At 43.6% G+C, this 24,331-nt stretch overlaps 1 protein-coding gene across 1 annotated transcript in view; it reads left to right on the top strand.

The window, feature by feature from the left end:
* The window catches only part of cdc73 (cell division cycle 73, Paf1/RNA polymerase II complex component, homolog (S. cerevisiae)), a 269,047-nt gene that overhangs the window by 231,749 nt on the left and 12,967 nt on the right, over positions 1–24,331 (top strand). The window contains exons 14-15 of the mRNA XM_078408040.1: positions 8,250–8,411; positions 15,897–15,997. Coding sequence (XP_078264166.1) covers positions 8,250–8,411; positions 15,897–15,997 — 263 coding nt within the window. The remainder of the gene's footprint in view (positions 1–8,249; positions 8,412–15,896; positions 15,998–24,331) is intronic.

Here is a 24,331-nt window from a genome sequence, read left to right as displayed (position 1 = left end):
TGCTTACTTGGTGGTTATATGGAATGAGCTGTCAGAAGAGGAAGTTGAGGCAGGTCCTATGACAGCATTTAAAAGACACTTGGATAGGTACCTGTATAGGAAAGGTTCAGAGGGATATGGGCAAAACGTGGGCAGGTGGGATTAGTCTAGGTGGAGCATCTTGGTCGGCATTGGGAAAGTTGGGCCTGGTGGCCTGTTTCTGTGCTGTAGGACTTTATGACTATTACTAGTAGATGACAAAACACCAACAAAGATTGACAATAGATATCTGATGTTTTTTTCTTGGTGCTATTGGTTTGAGTTATATTTTTTATATGGAATATGATTCTTGAGTTGTAGTGTTAGTATCTGTTGTTCTACAGCAATAATCAAGCTATTTTTCTCTAATTGGGTCACCTGGATTATGAAATAAAATAACTGAAAATATGATATTGATAGGATATTTTGATGTAGAAGAAAATAACTGCAGATGCTGGTACAAATCGAAGGTATTTATTCACAAAATGCTGGAGTAACTCAGCTGGTCAGGCAGCATCTCAGGAGAGAAGGAATGGGTGATGTTTCGGGTCGAGACCCTTCTTCAGACTGACTGAAGAAGGGTCTCGACCCGAAACGTCACCCATTCCTTCTCTCATGAGATGCTGCCTGACATGCTGAGTTACTCCAGCATTTTGTGGATATTTTGATGTAGATATCTTCTTAAGAGCTGACTGTGAACATTAATTAGTGTTTGATACACATTAGATCAGTGGTGTGCACACTGGAATAGTTTAGTTTAGAGATAGAGCATGGAAACAGGCCCACTGAGTCCATGCCAACCATCAATCACCTGTTCACATTACTTCTGTGTTATCCCACTCTCTCATCCACTCCCTACACACTGGTGGGAAATTTACCATTAATCTGCAAATCCGCGCATCTTGAGGATGAGAGAGGAAACCGGAGCACTTGGAGGAAACCCAGATGGTCATGAAGAATGTGCAGACTCCACACAGGCAGTACCGAAGTCAGGATCAAACCCAGGTCTCTGGCTCCATGAGGCAGCAGCCCTCCCTGCCCGATGCACCACTGCGCCGCTCGTGATGTTTCTTCCGAGTTACTTGTTAATCTTATCCTTTGAGCTACGCCATCTTTGACAATCCTCATGACACCCGTAAGTTTGAATGCATTTTCCTCCACTTAGTGTGAAATTAAAACTCTTAACTAGATTGACCTATTCCTTGAGCATGAACAAATACCAACTAATTATGCAGCATATTAGCAAGAAAACAATTGTAACTACAAAAAGGGAGATTCTTTGTAATATTATGAGATGGAATATTTCTACTTGAGTCTGTATCCTTTAAATATATAATAATAATAATAATAATAATATTCATTTATTGTCATTGCAACGAGTACAACGAAATTAAAAAACAGCCAATCCTGACAGTGCGTACAAACATATATGCAATAAATGCAAAAACAAATAAATACATAAATACAATTAAATTAAGTACAAGATTTTTTAACGGTGTTGCCTAGTGCACAGGTAGTGTTCAGTTCTCGTATGGCCCTGGGGTAAAAACTGTTCTTAAGTCTGTTTGTTCGGGATTTGATTGACCTGAAACGTCGACCAGAGGGCAGATGAACAAACAGACGGTGGCCGGGGTGGGATGGATCTTTTATTATTTTGCCTGCTCTACTGAGGCAGCGCAGGCTGAACAGGTGCTCCAGGGAGGGCAGTGAGCAGCCGATGATTTTCTGGGCCGTCGTGATGACCCTCTGAAGGGCCTTCCTGTCCTTTTCTGAGCAGCTGGCATACCATGTGGTTATACAGTATGCCAGCACACTCTCGATGGAGCAGCGATAGAAGGACAACATGAACTTCTCCTGCAGGTTGGTTTTCCTGAGGATCCTCAGGAAGTGGAGTCTCTGCTGTGCCTTCTTTACTGTGGTGATGGTGTTGGTAGACCAGGTGAGATCCTCTGCGATGTGCGTACCCAGGAACCTGAAAGCTGGTACCCTTTCCACGCAGACCCCATTGATGTAGAGTGGGTCGTAATCTCCACTGGTTTTTCTAAAGTCAATTATAAGTTCCTTTGTTTTGGAGGAGTTCAGGACCAGATTGTTCACTGAACACCATGCTGCCAGCCTTTGGATTTCATCCCTATAGGCTGTCTCATCTCCTTCTGAGATAAGTCCAACCACAGTCGTGTCATCCGCGAACTTGATGATGGTGTTGGTGGGATGGGTGGGGGCGCAGTCGTGAGTGTAGAGGGAGTAAAGGATGGGGCTCAACACACAGCCCTGTGGTGAGCCGGTGCTCAGTGTAATGGTGGAGGAGAGGTGAGGGCCTATTTTGACTGTCTGGGGACGGTTGGTCAGGAAGTCCTTGATCCATTTGCAGATGGTTAGGGAAAATCCAAGGTCGGAAAGTTTGGTGACCAGTCTGCTCGGGATGACCGTGTTAAAGGCAGAGCTGAAGTCGAGAAAGAGCATCCTCACATAGCTCCCCTGGTGTTCAAGGTGGGTCAGTGCAGTGTGAAGAGCAGTGTCGATGGTATCTGTGAATTAGAGTAAATAACATATGACAACACAAGATTTTTTTTAAATCGCCCGTCTCCGTCCGTCCCTCTCCTCCACAGCTGCAGAAACCCTCATCCACACCTTCATCACCTCCCGTCTGGACTACTGCAACAGCCTCCTCTATGGTTCACCCTCAAAAATCATCAATAAACTCCAATACATCCAGAACTCCGCTGCCCGTCTACTCACCCACTCCCCGATCCGTGACCATATCACCCCCGTCCTTTACAAGCTCCACTGGCTCCCCATCCCCCAGAGAATCCAGTACAAAATCCTCCTCATGACCTACAAATCCCTCCATAACCTGGCCCCATCCTACCTGACTGACCTCCTCCACAGACACACTCCCACCCGTACCCTCCGCTCTGCTGCTGCTAACCTCCTGTCCCCCCCCCATCCGGACCAAACTCAGATCCTGGGGGGACAGGGCTTTCTCCATCGCTGCTCCCACCCTCTGGAACTCACTACCTCAGACCATCAGAGACTCCTCCTCACTCACCACATTCAAAACATCACTGAAGTCTCACCTGTTCAGCACTGCCTTCAACCACTGACCGTCACCTCACCTTATTTTTCCTTATTTTTCCTTTTCTGTTCGTTTACTTTTTTTTTTCTTTTTTTCTATGTTTTAGTAAACCCTGTAAAGCGTCTTTGAGTGTTTAGAAAAGCGCTATACAAATGTAATGCATTATTATTATTATTATTATTATAGAGTGTGGTGAAAGGAGCAAATGTACAAATTGATGTTTTTTTTAAATTGGAGCCAGAATCTTTGGTCAGATGTGCTTATGTCAGCACTTTAGGTTGGTGATGATTCCTAAGGCAGTGAGGTTGCGGCTGAGGGCTAATTGGTCTGACGGCCCGGCCTGCTCAGTGAGTAGAGTTATTGTCTGTGCATTCTGCGCTGGGATTGATGACTCTGCCTGCCCAGCAATGGAACACCTGAAATTGAGTAAACGGACTGCAATGCAACACCCTAAATGGCCACAGGGTTCAGATGAGTTTAGTTTATCTTCACGTGTACCAATGTACAGTGAAAAGCTTTTGCTGCGTACTAACTAGTCAGCAGAAGGACTACACATGATTACAATCAAACCGTACACAGTGTGCAGATACATGATATGGGCAATAACGTTTAGTGCAAGATAAAGTCCTGTAAAGTCCAATTAAAGATAGTCCGAGGGTCTCCACTGAGATAGATAGTAGCTTAGGACCACTTTCTAGTCGTTGATAGGATGGTTCTGTTGCCTGATAACATCTGGGAAGAAACTGTCCCTGAATCGGGAGGTGTGCGTTTTCACACTTCTGTACCAAGGTTAGCAAGGAATCCTTGGTCTGAAGAAGGGTCAGGGTCTGAAATGTCACTTATTCCTTCTCTCTAGAGATGCCGCCTGTCCCGCTGAGTTACTCTAGCATTTTGTGTCATGTCTTCGTAGCAAGGAACTCCTCACTTCATTGTTTAGCTGGTGAAAAACGTACTTGCAATCCTTTCTTTTTGTTTTACTACATTAGATAAAACATTGGGATGTAGCTGGGACCTATGCCAATCAGAACAAATATCTCATAGATATGTTTTGGTGATTGTTAAGAGCTCATCGGATGCCATCCATAGATCCTTTGCCTTTTCACTTAAGAACACAGAACAGTACAACACAGGAACAGTCCACGATGTCTGTGCTGAATGTCAAGTCAAGTCAATTTTATTTGTATAGCACATTTAAAAACAACCCACGTTGACCAAAGTGCTGTACATCAGTTCAGGTACTAAGAACGAACATACAATGGCACACAAACATAACAGCACATACATAAACAGTTCACAGCGCCCCCTCAGAGGGCCTCAAACGCTAGGGAGTAGAAATAGGTTTTGAGCCTGGACTTAAAGGAGTCGATGGAGGGGGCAGTTCTGATGGGGAGAGGGAGGCTGCCTGTTATCGTTTTGATGGAGTCGGGGGGGCCGAATAGGATGACCTCAGACTTGCCAATGTGATGCCAAGATAAACTAATCTCCTCTGCACGTGATCCATATCACTTAATTCCCTGCTTGTTAATGTGCCCATCTAAAATTCTTTTAAATGCCACTCTGATATCAGCCTCCACCACCACCCCTGACCCGCGTTCCAGGCACCCACCACCCTCTGTGGAAGAAAAACTTGTCCCGCACATCTCCTTTAAACTTTGTCCTTCTTACCTGAAAGCTCTGCGCACTACTATTTGGTATTTTGGGGGTGGAGGGATGGAAAGTTTATGACTATCTACCCTATGTATGCCTCTCATAATTTTATATACTTCTGCCAGACGTATATAAATATATACTGGATAGACTCGGCTTGTACTCACTGGAATTTAGAAGATTGAGGGGGGATCTTATAGAAACTTACAAAATTCTTAAGGGGTTGGACAGGCTAGATGCAGGAAGATTGTTCCCGGTGTTGGGGAAGTCCAGAACAATGGGTCACAGTTTAAGGATAAGGGGGAAGTCTTTTAGGACCGAGATGAGAACGTTTTTTTTCACACAGAGAGTGGTGAATCTGTGGAATTCTCTGCCACAGAAGGTAGTTGAGGCCAGTTCATTGGCTATATTTAAGAGGGAGTTAGATGTGGCCCTTGTGGCTAAAGGGATCAGGGGGTATGGAGAGAAGGCAGGTACGGGATACTGAGTTAGATGATCAGCCATAATCATATTGATTGGCGATGCAGGCTCGAAGGGCCGAATGGCCTACTCCTGCACCTATTTTCTATGTTTCTATCTATATACTTCTATCACTTTACTTTGTCGATGTTTGTTTATTCACAACGGTATCTTTAAAAAAAAAATCTGACTATTTGAAGTCATACCTATGTGGTCTGCTAGCAATGCTGGTTCATCGTTTCCATTTGAGCTTGATTGTAATTTAAAATTGCAATCTAGAGTTAGTTTTAAGTAATAAGATGTAATTTTGCTTCTTTAATTAACTGAAGTAATTAAATTAAAGATTGTTCCTGCTTTTTTTTCTTGCTCAATAATAGTAATTGACCTGATTTCTCCTCAGCCTTTTTTAAAATTGTTTCAGCTCATTGTTTTAATGGATGGATTGCGTTCAGTAAATGCACGATATTAAATAGCAATTTATAAAATCAATGGTTGGTATCTGTTCATTAATGTCACAAGAGTCAAGATACAGTGAATAACTGTGTTTTGCATGCTCTCCCAGTTAATCACCCACACATGATTGCAGTCAAACTATGCAGAAGATGTTGTTTCTTTCGAGAAAGTGCAGATATAAGAAAATGCACAAGGGCCGCAATGAGGTGGATTGGGGGATCGGCAGTACGTTAGCTTGTGAGAGGTCAGCCCAAGTTTAATAACAGCAGGGAAGGAGCTGTTCTGGAAACGGGTGGCATGTGTCTTCAAGCTTTTATATCTTCTGCCTCACGGGAGTGGAGAGGAGATAGATTAAGAAATGGCGGAATTGCAGGCAAGGGCTCCATCGACCACAGAGGAAGGCGAGCCGTGCTCCCTGAACAAGGAGGACCTGTCAGATGTCCTGTGATGGAAGGCCAGGTGTTGAGAGCAGGTGGGGCGGAGACAGAGTAGCGGGAAAGAAGGGATGGCGATCTTACACCAGGCAGGTTGGGAAGAGGTGCTGTCTGAGAAGCTGTGGGAGTCGATGAGTTTACCAAGTATCTTGGCCCTTCTCTGGTTTTTGCTGAACTTTTCTGCAAATTATGAAAATGTATAAAGATGATGCTATTTCAGGATCAGAAATGCGTAGACAAATAAAAAATTGTGCTTCTGGTTAAAAAATCAAATCAATGCTTTGAACTTGAGCATGAATGTGCTTATGTGCAGGAAGATTTTACTGAACTGCACGCAAAAAAATAAGAATTTCACTGTACCTAGCTAGGTATGTGTGACAAGTCAAGTTTATTTGTCACATACATATACAAGATGTGCAGTGAAATGAAAGTGGCAAGGCCTGCGGATTGTGCTAAACTACAAAACAGAATCGAAAAAAAAAATTTAACACAAAAAAATATTTTAATACAGTAAATTAAATTAGTCCCTGGTGATATGAGAGTTAACAGTCCTGATGGCCTGTGGGAAGAAACTCCAGGCACACAGAGGAGTGTTAAGCCCCAGTTTCAGCAGCTTCTCAGCCAGTCTGGTGAGGACTATTGTGTTGAAAGCTGAACTAAAATCAATGAACAGCATCCTCACATAGCCCCCCTTCTAGCTGTCAAGATGAGAGAGAGCGGTGTGCAGAACCTGGGAGACCGCATCATCCGTGGATCTGTTCGGACGGTATGCGAACTGCAGCGGGTCCATATTGCGAGGGAGGAAGGCACAGATGTGGTTCTTGATCAGCCTCTCAAAGCATTTCATGACCACCGAGGTGAGGGCCACCCGTCGATAGTCATTCAAACAAGCTGGAGAGGCATTCTTTGGCACTGGTACGATGATGGATCTTTTGAAGCATGCAGGGACCACGGACTTGGCCAAGGAGAGGTTGAATATTGTGGTGAGCACTGGAGCAAGCTGGGTGGCACAAGACTTTAGTACTCGCCCAGATATACCATCTGGGCCTACAGCTTTCCCATACTAAAGTACTATAGTACAATTGAGTTTAGAGGGACATAGGCCAAATGCAAGCAATTGGGACAACTTGGTTAGCAAAGGCCCTTCGGCCCACCTGGTCCATGCAGCACACCTGGCTGGCTGCATTACTGTGACTAAGAAGGAAGGAGATAATGTAACTCATCAAATGCAGTGCATCAGCCAAAATCTTTGTTCATGTTTCTTGATCAATTGTTCATTATCACAATGAATTGCAGGTTAGAAGAATGCATAAAAGAACAGAGATTGCAAATGGATATGTTCTTGTAATCTTGTGCCTTATTAGATGTTGGCTTCAGTACATGCAAGGACAACGCCAAGAATGTTTCTGGAAACATTGAAACAAATGTTAGCTCCATCTTAGTTGAAGCAAACAACATAAAAAAGGAATGAGGCAGATTTTGATCCACGAGAGTTTCATTTGGCCTGAAAATTTAGTGAGGCAATCAGCCATTGGTGCTATGATGTGGGCATCTGGCAGCAAGTACAACCTGAATACACATCTGTGTGGTTAAATGCAGACAGTCTGGGGTTATCTTCAATGAGTCCTTGCCACCTACCTTCATTGTGAAGTCTCACAATATTGTGTTGCATTGTTTTCAGAAAAATCATCGAATAAGGTGTACACTAATTACTGATTAACTACCTCTCTGGCCACAAATGTGTAAATTGGCAATCTCTTAATTGAATATTTAAAAATGTCATGGGTTTAAATTTCTCTTTTGTTTTCAGCTTTTATTTATGTTTTCATGCTTTGAACAGTGATCAAGAATGCCCAGTTACCAGAAATGCTGAGTCTAAAGTCCAACCTGAAACGTCACCTATCCATGTTCTCCAGAGATGCTGCCTTACGCGCTGAATTACTCCAGCACTTTGTGTCTGTTTTGACAAACCAGCATCTGCAGTTCCTTGTGCCTCCACCGAAGAGTAGAGCAGAGGAACAGGCCCTTCGGCCCGGGATGTCTGTGCTGAACGTAGATGCAAAGATGAACTAATGTCCTGTATCTCACGATGAACTAAAACCAAGAAAAATGCTGAGGTGACGCAGGGATAACATTTAATTATGTGTTGCATTTGTCATCAGGTTTTTCCCGTCAGAAGAGAAGAAAAAGCAAGGGTGCCAGCGAGAGAATGAGATTCTAATCCAACGGAGAAAAGACCAGTTACAGCCGGGAGGGACTGCCGTCAGTGTTACAGTGCCTTACCGAGTGATAGACCAGCCCCTTAAACTCCTGCCGCAAGATTGGTATGTCTTTCTAATTACTCCATTCACTCATACTGTATCGTTTGCTTAAATCATCACCATTCATGACCAGTGACTAGTGGTGTTCCACAGGGGTCGGTGTTGGGACCACTACTTTTTAGTTTAGATTTGGAGATACAACGTGGAAACAGGCCCATCGAGTCTGCGCCGATCAGCGATCACCTGTACGCTAGTTCTATCCTGCACACTGGGGACAATTTGCAGAATCCAATTAATCAACAAAACCTGCACGTCTTTGGAATGCCGGAGGAAAGCAGAGCTCCCAGAGAAAAGACATTTGGTCACAGGGAGAACGTGCAAGCTCTCCGCAATCTGGATGGAACCCGGGTCTGGCGCTGCAAGGCAGCGGCTCTTCCGCTGCGCCACTGTGCCGCTGTTGAGTCATAGAAGCATGCAGCACAGTCACAGTCCTCATACAGACCAGGATAGTCCAGCTAAGCAAGCCCCATTTGCCCATGATTGGCCCATATCCTTCTAAACCTTTCCTATCCATGTATCCAAAGGTCTTTTAAATGTTGTTATGGTACTTGTCTCAGTTACTTCCTCTAGCATCTTCTTTGATGTATTCATGTGTGAAAAAGAAGCACCTTAGGTTCCTATTAAATCTTCCCACTCTCACCATATACCTTTGCCCTCTAGTTCTTAATTCTCCTACCCATGGTAAAAGACTGCATTCACCCCTAGCTATTCCCCTCATGATTGTGTGCACCTCCACAAAATCATCCCATCAGCCTACTGCTCTCTAAAGAATAAAGTCCGAGCCTGCCCAACTATCCCTTACAGCTCTGGCCCTCAAGTCCTGGAAACATCTTCGTAAATCATCTCCGCACTCTTTCCAGTTTCGTGGCATCTTTTCTACAGAAGGGTGACCAAAACTGAACACAATACTCCAAGTGTGTCCTCACCAATGTCTTGTACAGGGTCAGATTTTGTTTTGACATTGGTGTCCAGAGATTCATCCACTGCATTTTGCAGAGTTGGTAAAGAGGTTTTAGCTTGTTAGACTGTTAACAAGGGACGTAGATGAGCAGTAATGTGCCCCCAGCGGTCCCACCCTTCAAATGAACAGTGCTGCAAGCGCTACGATTCACGTGAACTCACTGCACTTAGAGCACCTACGTCTGACGTAGAAACACTCTGATCAGTTGCATCTTAAATCATCCTCTTAAAGGCACCCATTCCTTCTCTCTAGAGACGCTGCCTGTCCCACTGATTTACTCCAGCATCTTAAATCACCCTCTAAAAGGGGCTTCCTATTTAGTAAACTTTCAACCCGATCCACAAATTTTGTCAGCCAACAATTTACAATGACTACCAATTTGACGTCTGTGAGCATAACAGTAGGTATATTAATTACACGTATAGTACGCAATAGCAGGTATAAGAAATCCTATACTTCCTATTATATTAATAGTAGGTATAGCACTTAACAGTATATTAAATACCATGCTTTTGTATTCATAGTAGGTGCAGTAATAGTAGGTATAATACCTAATAGTAGGTAGATCACAACATTAAGTGTGTTAAATATCATACTTTTGTATTCATGGCAGCAGTAATAGTAGGTATAATACCTAAGAATAGGTGTAGTACTTAAGAGTAGGTGTAGTACTTAATAGGAGATATAATACTTCTTTTTATCGAGTTCACGTCACAAGATTAGAAATTGTTCAGCCAGGATTGAACACACTTCTCGGCATCTGCATACAATGGCGTCTGCCACTGTATGTTTCTTTTTTTTCCTAGTCAGATGTGCAGCACTTTGGTCAACGTGGGTTGTTTTTAAATGTGCTATACAAATAAATTGACTTGACTTGACTTGACTTGTGCTTCTTGCGCTTCATGTGTGTGGTGGTGGAATGATTGGTGGAAACATGGCCGCGACGTGAACGCTCTTTCCTTGACCCCGTATAATACAATAGTAGGTATATAAAATAGTGATGTTTGCTGCATCAAAGCGTTCGCATCACATAATTGCTTCATGTGCCCATTATAAGGGAAGAATTGCTATCTGAAAGCAGAGAAGGTGAAATTAAATGTAAACTACAAGGTGCCTAATAGGAAAACAATGTCTGAAATCACACAAAACCGTGTTTTTGTTCACTACGGTTTGTAAAGAGAATATTTTTCTCGGGTACAGAGTACAAATGGTTCCTTAAGGTGCAGAGGAGAAACCATTTTACCATAAAAATGTGTCAAGTTTATTTTAAATGAAAAGATTTTTTCCCATTTTTCTCATTTTCTTATTATTAACAGGTCCCTTATTATTTATGAACCATATTATTGGAAGCTGATAGATATTGAGCCATTTAAACATTTTTTTCCTGATTATCCAAGTGCAAAAGATCTTTACACTGCACAGCAAATGAGTTTAAAGATAATCCAATGTAATTTAATCTCTTTAGAAAATTAAACTAAGGTCGTCAGAGTAGGGACGACTAAGTTATTCCAGCCAGACACCCACGAGAAACATTTGTTGCTGGAAGTCTAAATGCCAGCTGGCTTTTAGTTTGGAAGCAACAGACCCTGTTCTATCAGGAGTCGAGGTGCACTGAGCATCACAATTTAATAAGTACTTTTAAACACACAGGTGGATAAATAGTGCTTTATTGTCACATGTGCAAAGCACAGTGAAATTATTTTTCGAGTCGCCAGATTTGGCGCCATTCCCAAAGTCCAGTCCACGCGCTAGGTCTTACGGAGCGGCACCCGATCCAGGCGAGCCCCAGGCTGCTGCAGGGCCTCCAGCCGATGCCTTCATCTGTATCGTTCAGTGAACCGGCGACCCTCTGCTCGCCCGGCCACGTCTGTGCCCCAGGGCACCTCCCCACTGCCCACCTTGAGGGCGCGGCTGGTTAGACCCAGTTCACTCCCCCACCAGCCTTGCCCCTCACAATCAAATCGGTGGTAACATTTTAAATTGTTGTCTTACAAAGGGCTATGGGATGGAGTAGTGAAGACACAAGAGCTTGGTTGCTGGAATCTTGAGCAAAAATCAAAGTGCTGGAGGAAATCAGAGGGTCAGGCAACAAAGGGAAGGGGAGTAAAAATGACCAGCTACTGGGAGCTCCAGCAGGCCTCGGCAAACAGTGCAGTGATCCATTCGCCTCCTCCTGGTCTCATCTCCCACCCCCTCTACTCCAATTTCCTTTGTATCCCCTCCTTCCCATCACCTTCTACCCATATCCATCCCAAGCCTTTACATTTCACCTCTCCCTTCCTTATCTGACTCCCCTTTGGCTCCTTTTCATCTCTAGAATTTGTCGCTTATTCCGCCCATCTGCCACTCACACCCCTCCACCCTCACCACTTGCCAGTCCTTGCCCCACTCCGACCTCTCTCTTCCAGCTTTTTCCCCTGGGTGTCTGGCGCTGCAAGGCAGCAGCTCTACCGCTGTGCCACTGTGCTGCCCACTTCTCACATTAGGCATTAATGTTCTGGATGATAGAATTAATGGCTGTGCGGCCAGGTTTGCTGGTGATATGAAGATAAGTGGAGGGGCAGGTTGTGTTGGGGAAACAGTGAGTCTGCAGAAGGAACTGCTGAGACTGGGAGAGTGTGCGTAAAAGGGGCAGATGGAATACAGCGAAGCAAAGTGCAAGGTCACGCACTTTGCTGGAAAAAGATTAAAGTGTAGAGTATTTTCTAAACGGGGAGAGGATTCAGATATTGGTGGTGCAAAGTGACTTGGGAGTGTTGGTGCAGAATTCCCACAAAGGTTGCTTTGCAGGTTGAGTATGAAGTAAGGGAGGCAAATGCAACGTTAGCATTCATTTCAATAGGACTAGAACGTAACAGCAAGGATGTAATGCTGAGGCTTTATATAGGGCGCTAGTCAGATCACATTTGGAATATAGTGAGCAGTTTTCGGCCCCATATCTGAGGAAGGATGTGCTGACGTTGGAGAGGGTCCAGAGGAGGTTTACGAGAATTATCCCTGAGATGATTGGGTTACTGTATGAGGAGCATTTGACGGCCCTGGGTCTGTCCTCGCTGGAGTTTAGAAGGACAGGGGGGTGGGGAGGGGAGGGGAGGGGAGGGGAGGGGAGGGGAGGGGAGGGGAGGGGAGGGGAGGGGAGGGGATCTCAATGAAATTTACCGAATAATGAAAGGCCTGGATAGAGAGAATGTGGAGAGGATATTTCCAGTACTGGGAGAGTCCAGGACCATAGGGTACAACCTCAGAAAAAAGGGATGTGCCTTTAGAATGGAGATGAGGAGGAATTTCTTTAGCCAGAGGGCGGTGAATTTGTGGAATTCTGTTTATCTACATTTTTAGCACAATAATATGCAAACAAATGATATGCAAACAAATGATACCAAATAAAATACCTTTATTTACCAGTTCTCAGTTCAACTGTAACCGCTGACGTTCCAGAGAAAATAATCCAAGTCGACCCAGCCGCTCCCTATAGCTAATACCCTCTATTCCTGGAGCAGGATTCCATGGGCACAGGCCCTTTAACTTGGTCTGAAAGCATATTTAAGAATTTTACTGCTATCAAGTGCAGGGAAATGTCCAGTGTTTCAGCAATTTTCCTTTAAAACCATGACCAATAACCCTTTGTGTTATCGACTTCAAGGTTTTTTTTTCTCCTTCTGACTTGGATTTTTCTTTGTGAACAATTTGTTGTTTAACACTCAATTATTGTGGCATTTGCTAAACAAACGGCTGGTCAGAAGCACAGTTAATCCTTCTCAGCTCACAATTCCCTGAAGTGACCCCTGTTCTTTGCCTAGAGCTCTCATTTTAAGAACTGCATTTGCAAGAAGTCTCAAATGCAGGAAGTTATTTATTTTGGCTGCAAGCAAAAGGGCAGCATCGATCTGCGTCACTGATCATCAGCCTAAAGTCAGCGTTGCTTTGCAACACTTGCTGTGAAATGTCTCATCGGCTGGGGAGAGATAAATGCAGAGCATGTATTTTAAGAGAAGGTTTCTGTGGATATAAAGCTTGTTAACTTAGTCTTAAGAATTTACCACACATATAGGGTTAACATAAGATGAGCGTTTGAAGGCACTGGGCCTGTATTCACTGGAGTTTAGAAGCATGAGGGTGGACCTCACTGAAACTCACCAAATAGTGAAAGATCTGGATGGAGTGGATGTGGAGAGGATGTTTCCACTAGTGGGAGAGTCTAGGACCAGAGGCTATAACCTAAGAATAAAAGGGCAAACCTTTAGGAAGGAGATGAGGAGGAATTTCTTTAGTCAGGGGGTGGTGAATCTGTGGGATTCTTTGCCGCAGACGGCTGTGGAGGCCAAGTCAGTGGCTATTTTATGAGTTGGAGACTGACAGATTCTTGATTAGTAAGGGTGTCAGAGGTTAGGGGAGAAGGCAGAAGAATGGGGTTGAGAGGGAAAGGTAGATCAATCATGATTGAACGCTGGAGTAGACTAGATGGGTCGACTGGCCTAATTCTGCTCCTAGGACTTATGGACTTAGAGGAAGTAGAAAAATATATCCCAAATGCACCTCTTTGTAAATTATTGGAATTTCAACCCATGTTGGAATAAGAGTGTTAGATCTTGATGAAAGAAGCGAGGTTTGGTCTAACTAACAGTTCTCTTTCATGGATAGGAGGTATCTCTGTGCAAATCTCGCACAACATCATCAAAAAACCTGTTTCAAAACACTTGCTTATTGAATGTACTTCATCATTAGTTTCTCAATCTTATTTTTCATCATATCTGATTTAGAATTGTATAGACATACAACGTGGAATTAGGTTCTTTGGCCCAACTTGCCCATGTCGACCAAGATATTCCATGTACACTAGTCCCATCTGCCTGCGTTTGGCCCATATCCCTTTCAACCTTTCCTGTCCATGTACCTGTCCAAATGTCTCTGAAATGTTTTTATTATACATGCTCAACTAGTTCCTCTGGCAGCTTATTCCATATACCCGCCATCATTCGAGTGAAAAGCTTGCCTCTCAGATTCCTATTAAATCTTTCCCCTCTCACCTTAAACCCATGCCCTCCAGATCTTGATTCCCCTACCCTGGGAAAAAAAGACTCTGCATTCTGTCTCCCAAATCATGAATCAATAACTTTCAAACTGGTTGAAGTTCCCGGTGACAGGCACAAAATGCTGGAATAACTCAGCGGTTCGGGCAGCATCTCTGGAGAAAAGGAATAGGCGACATTCCAGGTCTGAACCCTTCTCGGACTGAAAGATAGAGTAGACCAGAACAAAACAGGGCCGGCAACAGATGACCTCGGGAAGGGTGGAGTCCATAATGGCCCATTGCCAAGTGCTATCATGGCCCATTCTGTCAAGGCCTGTTCCACATGAAGTTGCCGGTTGTGGTTATGTCTTGTGATGAAGTCTCCAACCCTCCAAAGACTAGAATTCTGAAGGACAGGCCCAACCACTCTGCCCTCTGTGCTATGAGTGTAAAAGGCTTTTAAGTTTTGACACACCTTTTTAAACAATCATGGAGGATTGGTAAGAATTTGGTACATTAAGGGAATGAGAAGTTTAGGATCTTGTCTTTTGTTTGATGAAGTGTCAGCTTCCCCTCTGGGCTTCATCACAGTGCAATAATTTTTTAAGCTGCTTTAATAGTGTTTTCCAGTATGCCTCAACTTGATATATCTTCTGGCTTTAGTATCCATTAGCCACTAAAGCCTAATCCTCACTCATCCAATGCTCCCTTCTCATGCATCGTATTATTTATGCTGTGCAAAGCTTTTTCATTCTATTTATTCATGTGTTAAAGGCTATTGTCATATATTTCCATCATGAACATTTTCTTCATCCTCTCTCCGAGTCCCTTTCCTCAGAATTACTCATTCGTCAAATTCTTCATAACCTATCACTTTGTCCTGTGCATTCTTTATAATGTTTATTATATTATCTTTTAATTTAGTTTTGAGATACAGCTCAGAAACAGGCCCCCCTGCCCACCGAGTTCGTACCGACCAGCGATCCAGCACATTAACACTACCCTACATACACAACGGACAATTTTACATTTATACAAGACCAACTAACCTGTATGTCTTTGGAGTGTGGGAGGAAAGCGAAGATCTCGGGGAAAACCCACGGGGAGAACGTACAAACTCTGTACAGACAAGCCCCTGTAGTCAGGATTGAACCCGGGTCTCTGGCGTTGTAAGGCAGTAGCTCCACCACTACGCCACCATGCCTCCCATCTATTGATTACTGTGTTTACAAACCTGTTGTGCTTCTGCAAGTAAGAATTTCACTGCTCCATTTCGGTGCACAGCTCAATGAAACACTCTTGACTCTTACATATGCTGATTTAATAGAAGTTTGGACGTCGGCAACTACAGTGAATAAGCATAAATGGAAGCTCAGAAATTATCAAAAGAATTGCTTCTGTTGAAATTTGAGTGGTGAAAATATTAGTCGCCCCTGTTTCTACCAGAGCCAGAAGTTTTTTGTTTTTTTTTAATGCTATTTAAATGTCATTATCTTGTATTTCATTTTTCTTCCAGGGATCGTGTTGTGGCAGTCTTTGTACAAGGTGCTGCCTGGCAGTTCAAGGGATGGCCATGGTTATTACCTGATGGATCACCTGTGGATATCTTTGCAAAAAGTAATATTTCTACTTTTCCATGACAGAAACTGTAGCTGATGTCGACCATTACCTCCAATACCCCTCCTCTGCCCTGTGCTCCCCCGAATGCTCAAAAAGACTGTCTCCATTTTGAATGTACCAGATGACTTTAGAACGCAGAACAGCACAGCGCAGGAACAGGCCCTTCAGCCCACAATGCCTGACATGATCCCAAGACCAACGCTGATGTGCCAACACATAGCCATCCATTCCCTGCATATCCTTGTGCCTATCCAAAAGTCTCTTAAATGCCACAGTTTTATCTACCTCCACCCCTGGCAGTGCGTTTCATACACCCACCACCCTCGGTGTAAATCAAAAACTTGCTCCACACATCTCCTTTAAACTCTACCCCTCTCGCCGCCTTCTGCCTGATTGTAGTAGGGAGGAGGAATCTGGAAGAGAGCTGGCTGACCCACTGAGTTACTACAGCATTTTATGTCTTTGTTTGTATACCAGCACCTGCAGTTCCTGCCGTTCAAGACCGTGCCACCTTTAGGGTTATGTCGTCTAATTAAAGGAGTTGACATGTGAGATACAGAGAGTTGTGAATCTGTGGAATTCTCTGCCTCAGAAGGCAGTGGAGGGCAATTCTCTGAATGTATTCAAGATAGAGCTCTTAAGGATAGTCAGGGGGTATGGGGAGAAGGCAGGAACGGGGTACTGATTGAGAATGATCAGCCATGATCACATTGAATGGCGGTGCTGGCTCGAAGGGCCGAATGGCCTCCTCCTGCATCTATTGTCTATTGTCTATAATAGCCAGAGTCCTGAAGGGGCCATGAGGTAAATATTAGAGCTCGGTCATTTTGTGGCAATGTACAGTCAGTGGCACTTCTTTACAGAGGAGTAGAAATCTGGGATTATTTTATCTCAAGAAGCTGCTAACTCAGTTCGAATCAAGACTGATACAGTTTTAAAAAATAGAAAATACTTGGGTCAGGCAGCAAAAAAAAAAGAAACCATTCAAGATGATTTTTCAAAAACCTTTCAACACTTGCAGTTGTTTGATTTTCAATTATCAAGAAAATTTTCGTTTTGGTAGAAAGGAACTGCAGATGCTGGTTTATAAGAAAGATGGGCACAAAGTGCAGGAGTAACTCAGCGGATCAGGCAGCATGTCTGGAGAAAAAGGATGGGTGATATTTCGGATCGGGACCCTGCGAACTGAAAGTAGAGGGGAGGGAACTGGAGGTAAGAAAAGGTCAGAACAAAGCAAAGCCGGCAACAAGATGACCAAGGAAGGGTGGGGCTCATAATGGCTCCTGCTTGGTCTATGGAGTTTAGTTTAGCAAGTTAAGAGGATGGAACAAAGGCAGATAACTGAAGGTAAGTTGCAGATGTTGCCATAATATAATCAAATAACAGAATAGGTTGAAGGGATGAATGGTTGACTTCTGTTTCTAAATAGTTACTAAAATAATAGAACACAGAACAAACAATACTGCACATGAACAGGCCTTTCGGCCCACAATGTCTGTGCAAGACTAAGCCTGGCTAGTGAGAGTTGGAAGAAATGTGTAGATAGGAACTGCAGATGGTGGTTTAAACCGAAGATAGACACAAAATGCTGGAGTAACTCAGCGGGACAGGCAGCATCATCTGTGGATGGAAGGGATGTGTGACATTTCAAGTCGAGTCTGAAGAAGGGTCTTACTCCAGCATTTTATGTCTATCTTCGGTTTAAACCAGCATCTGCATTTCTGTCCTACACATTTATTTCTCCTGTAAACTAACAAATCTTTATTCCAAGATTATGTTAATCCCTAATCTTGTTTAGCACCTCTTATCTGATGTGCTTTAAAAATTCCAAATGTACACTGACTCTGGTTTTCCCCTATCCTGCCCTGATTATTATAGTCAAAAATTCCATTATATTTTCAAACAGAATTTCCTCTTTATGAAACCATGCAGACTGCATCTCACTACTATTTTCAGCAGTGCATCTGCAGTACAATGTTTTTCAGATGACTTCTGATTAATCCAGGTCAGGCCGACATTGAGCTACTTTCTACCCATCCACATTGCTCATTTTAATTACAGAATGCTACTTGTGCATTTCAAATGTAATATTATTTTAAATGCGCAGAGAATTGACAGAAGTGTACAAAATTATGAGAGGCACAGATGGGGTAGATGGTCAGAACCTTTTTCCAAGGAGGGAAAAATCAAATACTAGAAGGCTTAGCTTTAATATGAGAGGGGCAAAGATTTTTACGCAGAGGGTGGTAGGTGCCTGGAACGTGCTGCCAGGGATTGTGGTGGAGGCAGAGAGGATAGTGCCATTTAAGAGACTCCACCTATATCCTTCCTTTGTCCCGCCCCCCTGACATCAGTCTGAAGAAGGGTCTCGACCCGAATCGTCGGCCATTCCTTCTCTCCTGAGATGCTGCCTGACCAGCTGAGTTACTCCAGCATTTTGTGAATAAATACCTTGAATATTCAGGGGATATGGATTCTGTGCAGGCTGATAAGTGATGGGCTGGGCATCACTTTCGGCACAAACATGGTGGGCCAAAAGGCCTGTTCATGTGCTGTATTGTTCGATGTTCTATTATTTTCAGTACTTTCTGTTATTTGATTGTATCATGGGTACATCTGCAACTTGCCTTCATTGATCTGCCTTCGTTCCGTCCCCTTAACACACTTACCAAACTAAACTCCATGGGCCAAGCACGGGCCATTATGAGCTCCGCCCTTCCTTGGTCATCTGTGGCCGGCCCTGCTTTGCTCCGGCCTTTTCTGACCTCCAGTTTCCTGCCCTCTACTTTCAGTCCGAAGAAGGGTCCCAACCCAATACGTCACCCATCCTTCTCCGGTACACAAACAGGGACACAAAGTGCTGTAGTAACTCATCCATCTCTGGGTCTCCATCTCAGGAGAACATAGATAGTTGGCGTTTCCAGTCAGGACTCTTCTCTCTAGAGTCAGAGTCATACAGGGTGGAAACAGGCCCTTCCTACACTGACCAACATGCCCCATCGACACTCGTCCCACCTGCCTGCGTTTGGCCCATATCCCTCTAAACCCATCCTAAACATGTACCTGGCTAAATATTTCTTAAACATTGCAAACGTCCCCCACTCTTTGTGTAAAAACGTTACCCCTCAGGTTCCATTAAATCTTTTCCCCGTCACGTAAACCCATGTCCTCTGGTTTTGAGGTGAAGTGGGGGCGGGGAGATTTAATGGGAACCTGGGGGGGGGGGGGGGGGTAATCTTATTTAAATTCATGTTGGTCAATTAAACTTTAATTTTAAGGATATGAATCACAACATTGTAATACGATACGATGGAACTTAACTTTGTTTATCCCAGGAGGTGAATAATTTGCCAACAGTCATAAAAAAAATGCAAAATACATAAAACATGAAATTAAAGTGAGGAGTGGAAAGGCTTTGAGGATGTGCAAAGATTGAGGTGGTTGGGGGAGGTGGGATGGGCGGTGGTCAGTCTCAGCTTACCCCATGACAGAAGGGGGAGGAGTTGTGCAGTTTGATAGCCACAGGGAAAAAGGATCTCCTGTGGCGTTCTGTGCTGCATCTTGATGGGACCAGTCTGTTGCTCCTCAGGTTGACCTGTGTGTCATGGAGGGGGTGAGCTGTATTGTCCAGGATGCTCGCAGTTTGAGGAGCATCCTCCCCTCCAAGACCACCTCCCATGAATCCCACTCCGCCCCCAGGACAGAGCCAGCCTTCCTGATCAGTTTGTTAAATCTGTTGGCGTCCGCAGCCTTCACCCTGCTGCCCCAGCACACGGCAGCGAAGAAGATGCTACTGGCTACCACAGATTGGTAGAACATCTGTAGCATCTCACTGCAAACGTTGAAGGAGCGGAGCCTTCTCAAAAAGTACAGCCCCTTCTCTGTCCCTCAGTGTTCCTGAACCAGTCCAGTTTACCGTCTTGGTACACTCCCAGGTATTTGTACTCGCTGGTAAACTGCGCATCCACACCATTGATGAGCACAGGGGTGTTCCTCTCCTCCTAAAGTCCACCAGCTACTCCTTAGTCTTGTGCTGGACAAGATCAGAGATCACGTACCCACCAGTCGTGTAGTGTGAATGTGATGTGACAATACTCCCAAGCTGAGCCAGGGCATTTTGCTTGCTTGGAGCCACTGGTTATTGAACTATAGATAGTCATTTGGCCCATTGAATCCTTACCACCACAGTGGCACAGCGGGTAGAGCTGCTACCTAACAGCACTGGAGACCCAGGTTCAATCCTGACCTCAGGTGCTATCTGTCTGGAGTTTGCACATTCTCCCTTTGACCGCGTGAGCTTCCTCCTTGTGCTCTTTTTTCTTCACATCCAAAAGACGTGCAGGTTTGTAGGTTAGTTGGCCTCTGTAGGTTGCCTCGACTGTGTGGGGAGTGGATGAGAAAGTGGGATAACATAGATCTAATATGAACGGGTGATCGATGGTTAGCGTGGACTCGGTAGGCTGACGGGCTTGTTTCCATGCTGTATCATTCATTCAAAGCAAGAGAAGTTCTTCACCTCCCCACAGCCATGGAAATGGTTCCCCTTCAGATACCCAGCAAGCTCCCTTACAATCAAGTCTGCTTCAGTTACAACCCCTGCAATGAATTCCACGCCCTAATCATGCACAACCTTTTATTTCCTGTTACTTTGGTTTTCTTGCTATTGCATAGTCTAGAATCGTTTAATCTTTGAAGCCTTCCCTCACTCCAGACGCCTTTGCAGCTTGTTAACGCATTTACATGCTCTCTCTCCGTGGTGCAGCATGTTCATGCAAAAATATCCTACCTGTGACTATCGTTGCATATGCAGACTCAAGATCTGGCAATCTGTCACTTGGAAACTGAGCTGTCGCTGCTTTTGGAGCACACGTCTTCATCACTGCTGTGTCCGGCTTAACTTTGGGGGATAATTAAAGAACTCTCTTTGATCCAATTCCTTGAAGTATGCGAACATGAAACACAGCATCATGATCTACAGTGCATTCAGAAAGTATTCAGATCCCTTCACTTTTTCCACATTTTGTTACGTTACAGCCTTATTTTTAAATGGATTAAATTCTCTTTTTTTTAATCATCAATCTACACATAAGACCCCATAATAAAAAAAGTGAAGACAAGTGTTTAGAATTTTTTGCAAAGTAATTAAAAAGAAATAACTGAAATATCACATTTACATAAGCATTCAGACCCTTTACCCAGTACTTTGTTGAGGCACCTTTGGCATCGATTACAGCCTCAAGTCTTCTTGGGTATGACGCTACAAGCTTGGCACACCTGTATTTGGGTCATTTCTCCCATTCTTCTCTGCAGATCCTCTCAAGCTCTGTCAGGTTGGATGGGGAGCGTCGATGCACAGCTATTTTCAGGTCCCTCCAGAGATGTTCGATCGGGTTCAAGTCCGGGCTCTGGCTGGGCCACTCAAGGGCATTCACAGACTTGTCACAAAGCCACTCCTGCGTTGTCTTGGCTGTGTGCTTAGGGTCACCTGTTGGAAGGTGAACCTCCACCCCAGTCTGAGGTCCAGAACGCTCTGGAGCAGGATTTCATCAAGGATCTCTCTGTACTTTGCTCCGTTCATCTTTCCCTCGATCCTGACTCGTCTCCCAGTTCCTGCCGCTGAAAAACATCCCCACAGCATGATGATGCCACCACCATACTTCTGAGAATCCTTTAGGTATCTTTTGGCAAACTCCAAGTGGGTTGTCATGTGCCTTTTATTGAGGAGTGGCTTCCGTCTGGCCACTCTACCATAAAGACCTGATTGGTGGAGTGCTGCAGATATAGTTGTCCGTCTGAAAGGTTCTCCCATCTTCACAGAGGAACTCCTGGTGGTTCCAAAGTTCTTCCATTTAAGAATGACGGAGGCCACTGTGCTCTTCGGGACCTGCAATGCTGCAGAAATTGTTTTATGCCCTTCCCCAGATCTGTGTCTCGACACAATCCTGTCTCGAAGGTCTACGGACAATTCCTTCGTCTTCATGGCTTGGTTTTTGCTCTGACATGCACTGTCAACTGTGGGACCTTATATAGACAGGTGTGTGCCTTTCCAAATCATGTCCAATCAATTTAGTTTACCACTGGTGGACTCCAAACAAATCGCAGAAACATCTCAGGGATAATCAATGGAAACATGATGAACAGAAACTTGAATTTTGAGTGTCTTAACAAAGGGTCTAAATACTTACGTAAATGTGATATTTCAGTTATTTATTTTTAATTACTTTGCAAGAATATCTAAACACCTGTTTTCGCCTTTTTATTATGGGGTCTTGTGTGTAGATTGATGATAAAAAAATGAATGTAATCCATTTTTAAATAAGGCTGTAACGTAGTAAAATGTAGAAAAAAAGTGAAGGGGTCTGAATACTTTCTGAATGCACTGTATTACTGTTGAACAGGGATGTGATGCTGAGGCTTTATAAGGCCCTGGGCAGGCTGCATTTAGAGTATTGTGAGCAATTATGGGCACCATATCTGAGCAAGGATGTGCTGGCTCCAGAGAGGGTCCAGAGGAGGTTTACAAGAATGATCCCAGGAATGAGTGGGTTAACATACGATGAGCGTTTGACGGCACTGGGCCTGTACTCGCTGGAGTTCAGAACGATGAGGGGGGACCTCAGTGAAACTTACCGAATAGTGTAAGGCTTCGATAGAGTGGATGTGGAGAGGATGTTTCCACTAGTGGAAAAGTCTAGGACCAGATGTCATAGCCTCAGAATTAAAGGTTGTTCCTTTTGGAAGGAGATGAGGAGGAATTTGTTTAGTCAGAGGTCGATGAAACTGGAATTTGTTGCCACAGAAGGCTGTAGAGGCCAAGTCAATGGATATTTTTATTGCAGAGATAGATAGACTCTTAATTGGTACGGGTGTCAGGGGTTAAGGGGAGACGGCAGGAGAATGGGGTTAGGAGGGAGAGATAGATCGGCCATGATTGAATGGCAGAGTAGACTTGATGGGCCGAATGGCCTAATTCTTCTCCTATCACTTGTGGTCTTCTGACTTAAAATGTGTAAAATATAAGGAATATCAAAGTGCGGAATACGCTGTGAACCCAGGACACCTATTTATCCCACAAAGAAAAAACTCATTCAGAGAAAGATAATGAAAGAGTTTTTATTGGTTAAAATCTACTTTAAATATTAAGAGACTCATTTTTTAATATATTTGAAATGTGCAAAATCAGTTATCCGAAATGTAATAAAGTTTTTGTGCCTTTTCCTTGGAATATTAAATCTTATTACGCTTTCCTCAAAGTGTGAATCAGTCCCCGTATCCCCATGTCATGCAAAAAGTTTGAAGCTGGATCTCTTCATTAGTATGCAAGGATAGATTATTTCCTGTAAATATGTAAATGTGCATATTATGATAGTTAATACAGGCTTTCAAGGTCAGGTATGCAATTTTATTGAAATATGTCCCTTAGCACTTTAATCTGTTAAGTGTGCAGTGCAAAATGGCACATCTAATAATTAGGAAAAGCCATTATCATGTGAGCCACTAGTGTATATGTGGTTTGCAACCTCCATCCAAATATTTTGACCTACTCCAAATTAATTGTGGGGAGACTCAAGTGGTTATTTGAATGAATATTTGCTGTATATTTGTTTTTTTAGTTTTTTTAATTTTATACTGTGTAAGATTGCTGGATCAAGAGAAAAAAGTTCAAGAAGTGGTTGGAAACTTATTGTGTCTTGAATTTCCGTCTTAAAAATATCTTTCCGAGCCAGCATGCAACTCTGTTGCACTAGAGAGTTCATTTCTCAGCTCCAACTCAAATACGTCTCGGTGACATTTTTAATGACATGAATTGTCTTGACAGCCAGCTGAGAAATGCCGTGCATACTTACTTACAGGGCCGAACCTTGCCAAATAATTCTTAAGTTACTGAAATCTTAATTGAGTCATGATCTGCATCATACGATGAGATGTTTATCTTATTACTGCAGGTCATTATTTATTGATTTATGCACTGCTATAAATTATATATTTTAGTCAAATTTTGATGTGAAGGAGATCTCTGTGGCTCCCTGGGCATAAGGTGTATTACATATTTAATGGGTACATGAATGCACCACTCTGCTCCACAAGCCTCTTCCCTCACTCAATAAATCATTGTCAATCCAAACATCAGCCCCATCCGCCGTTTCTCTTTCTTAACATCCTTTAATATCCTTCTGGCAATAATCCGTCCTGACTTGGAATATTTTAATTTGCAGCCCTCATCTGCAAGTTGATCTACTGCTCATGTTTAAAGTTGGGATTTACGCAGGTTGCTTTCCAAGTATCCCGGTTTCAGGAATCATGGTGACCTGAGGCAGTTTGGTTGTGCGG

Source organism: Rhinoraja longicauda, chromosome 11 (genome assembly GCF_053455715.1).
Source record: "Rhinoraja longicauda isolate Sanriku21f chromosome 11, sRhiLon1.1, whole genome shotgun sequence".
Taxonomy (NCBI): domain Eukaryota; kingdom Metazoa; phylum Chordata; class Chondrichthyes; order Rajiformes; family Arhynchobatidae; genus Rhinoraja; species Rhinoraja longicauda.
Note: the sequence above shows the minus strand (reverse complement) of the source record. Positions and strands in the feature narration are given on the sequence as shown.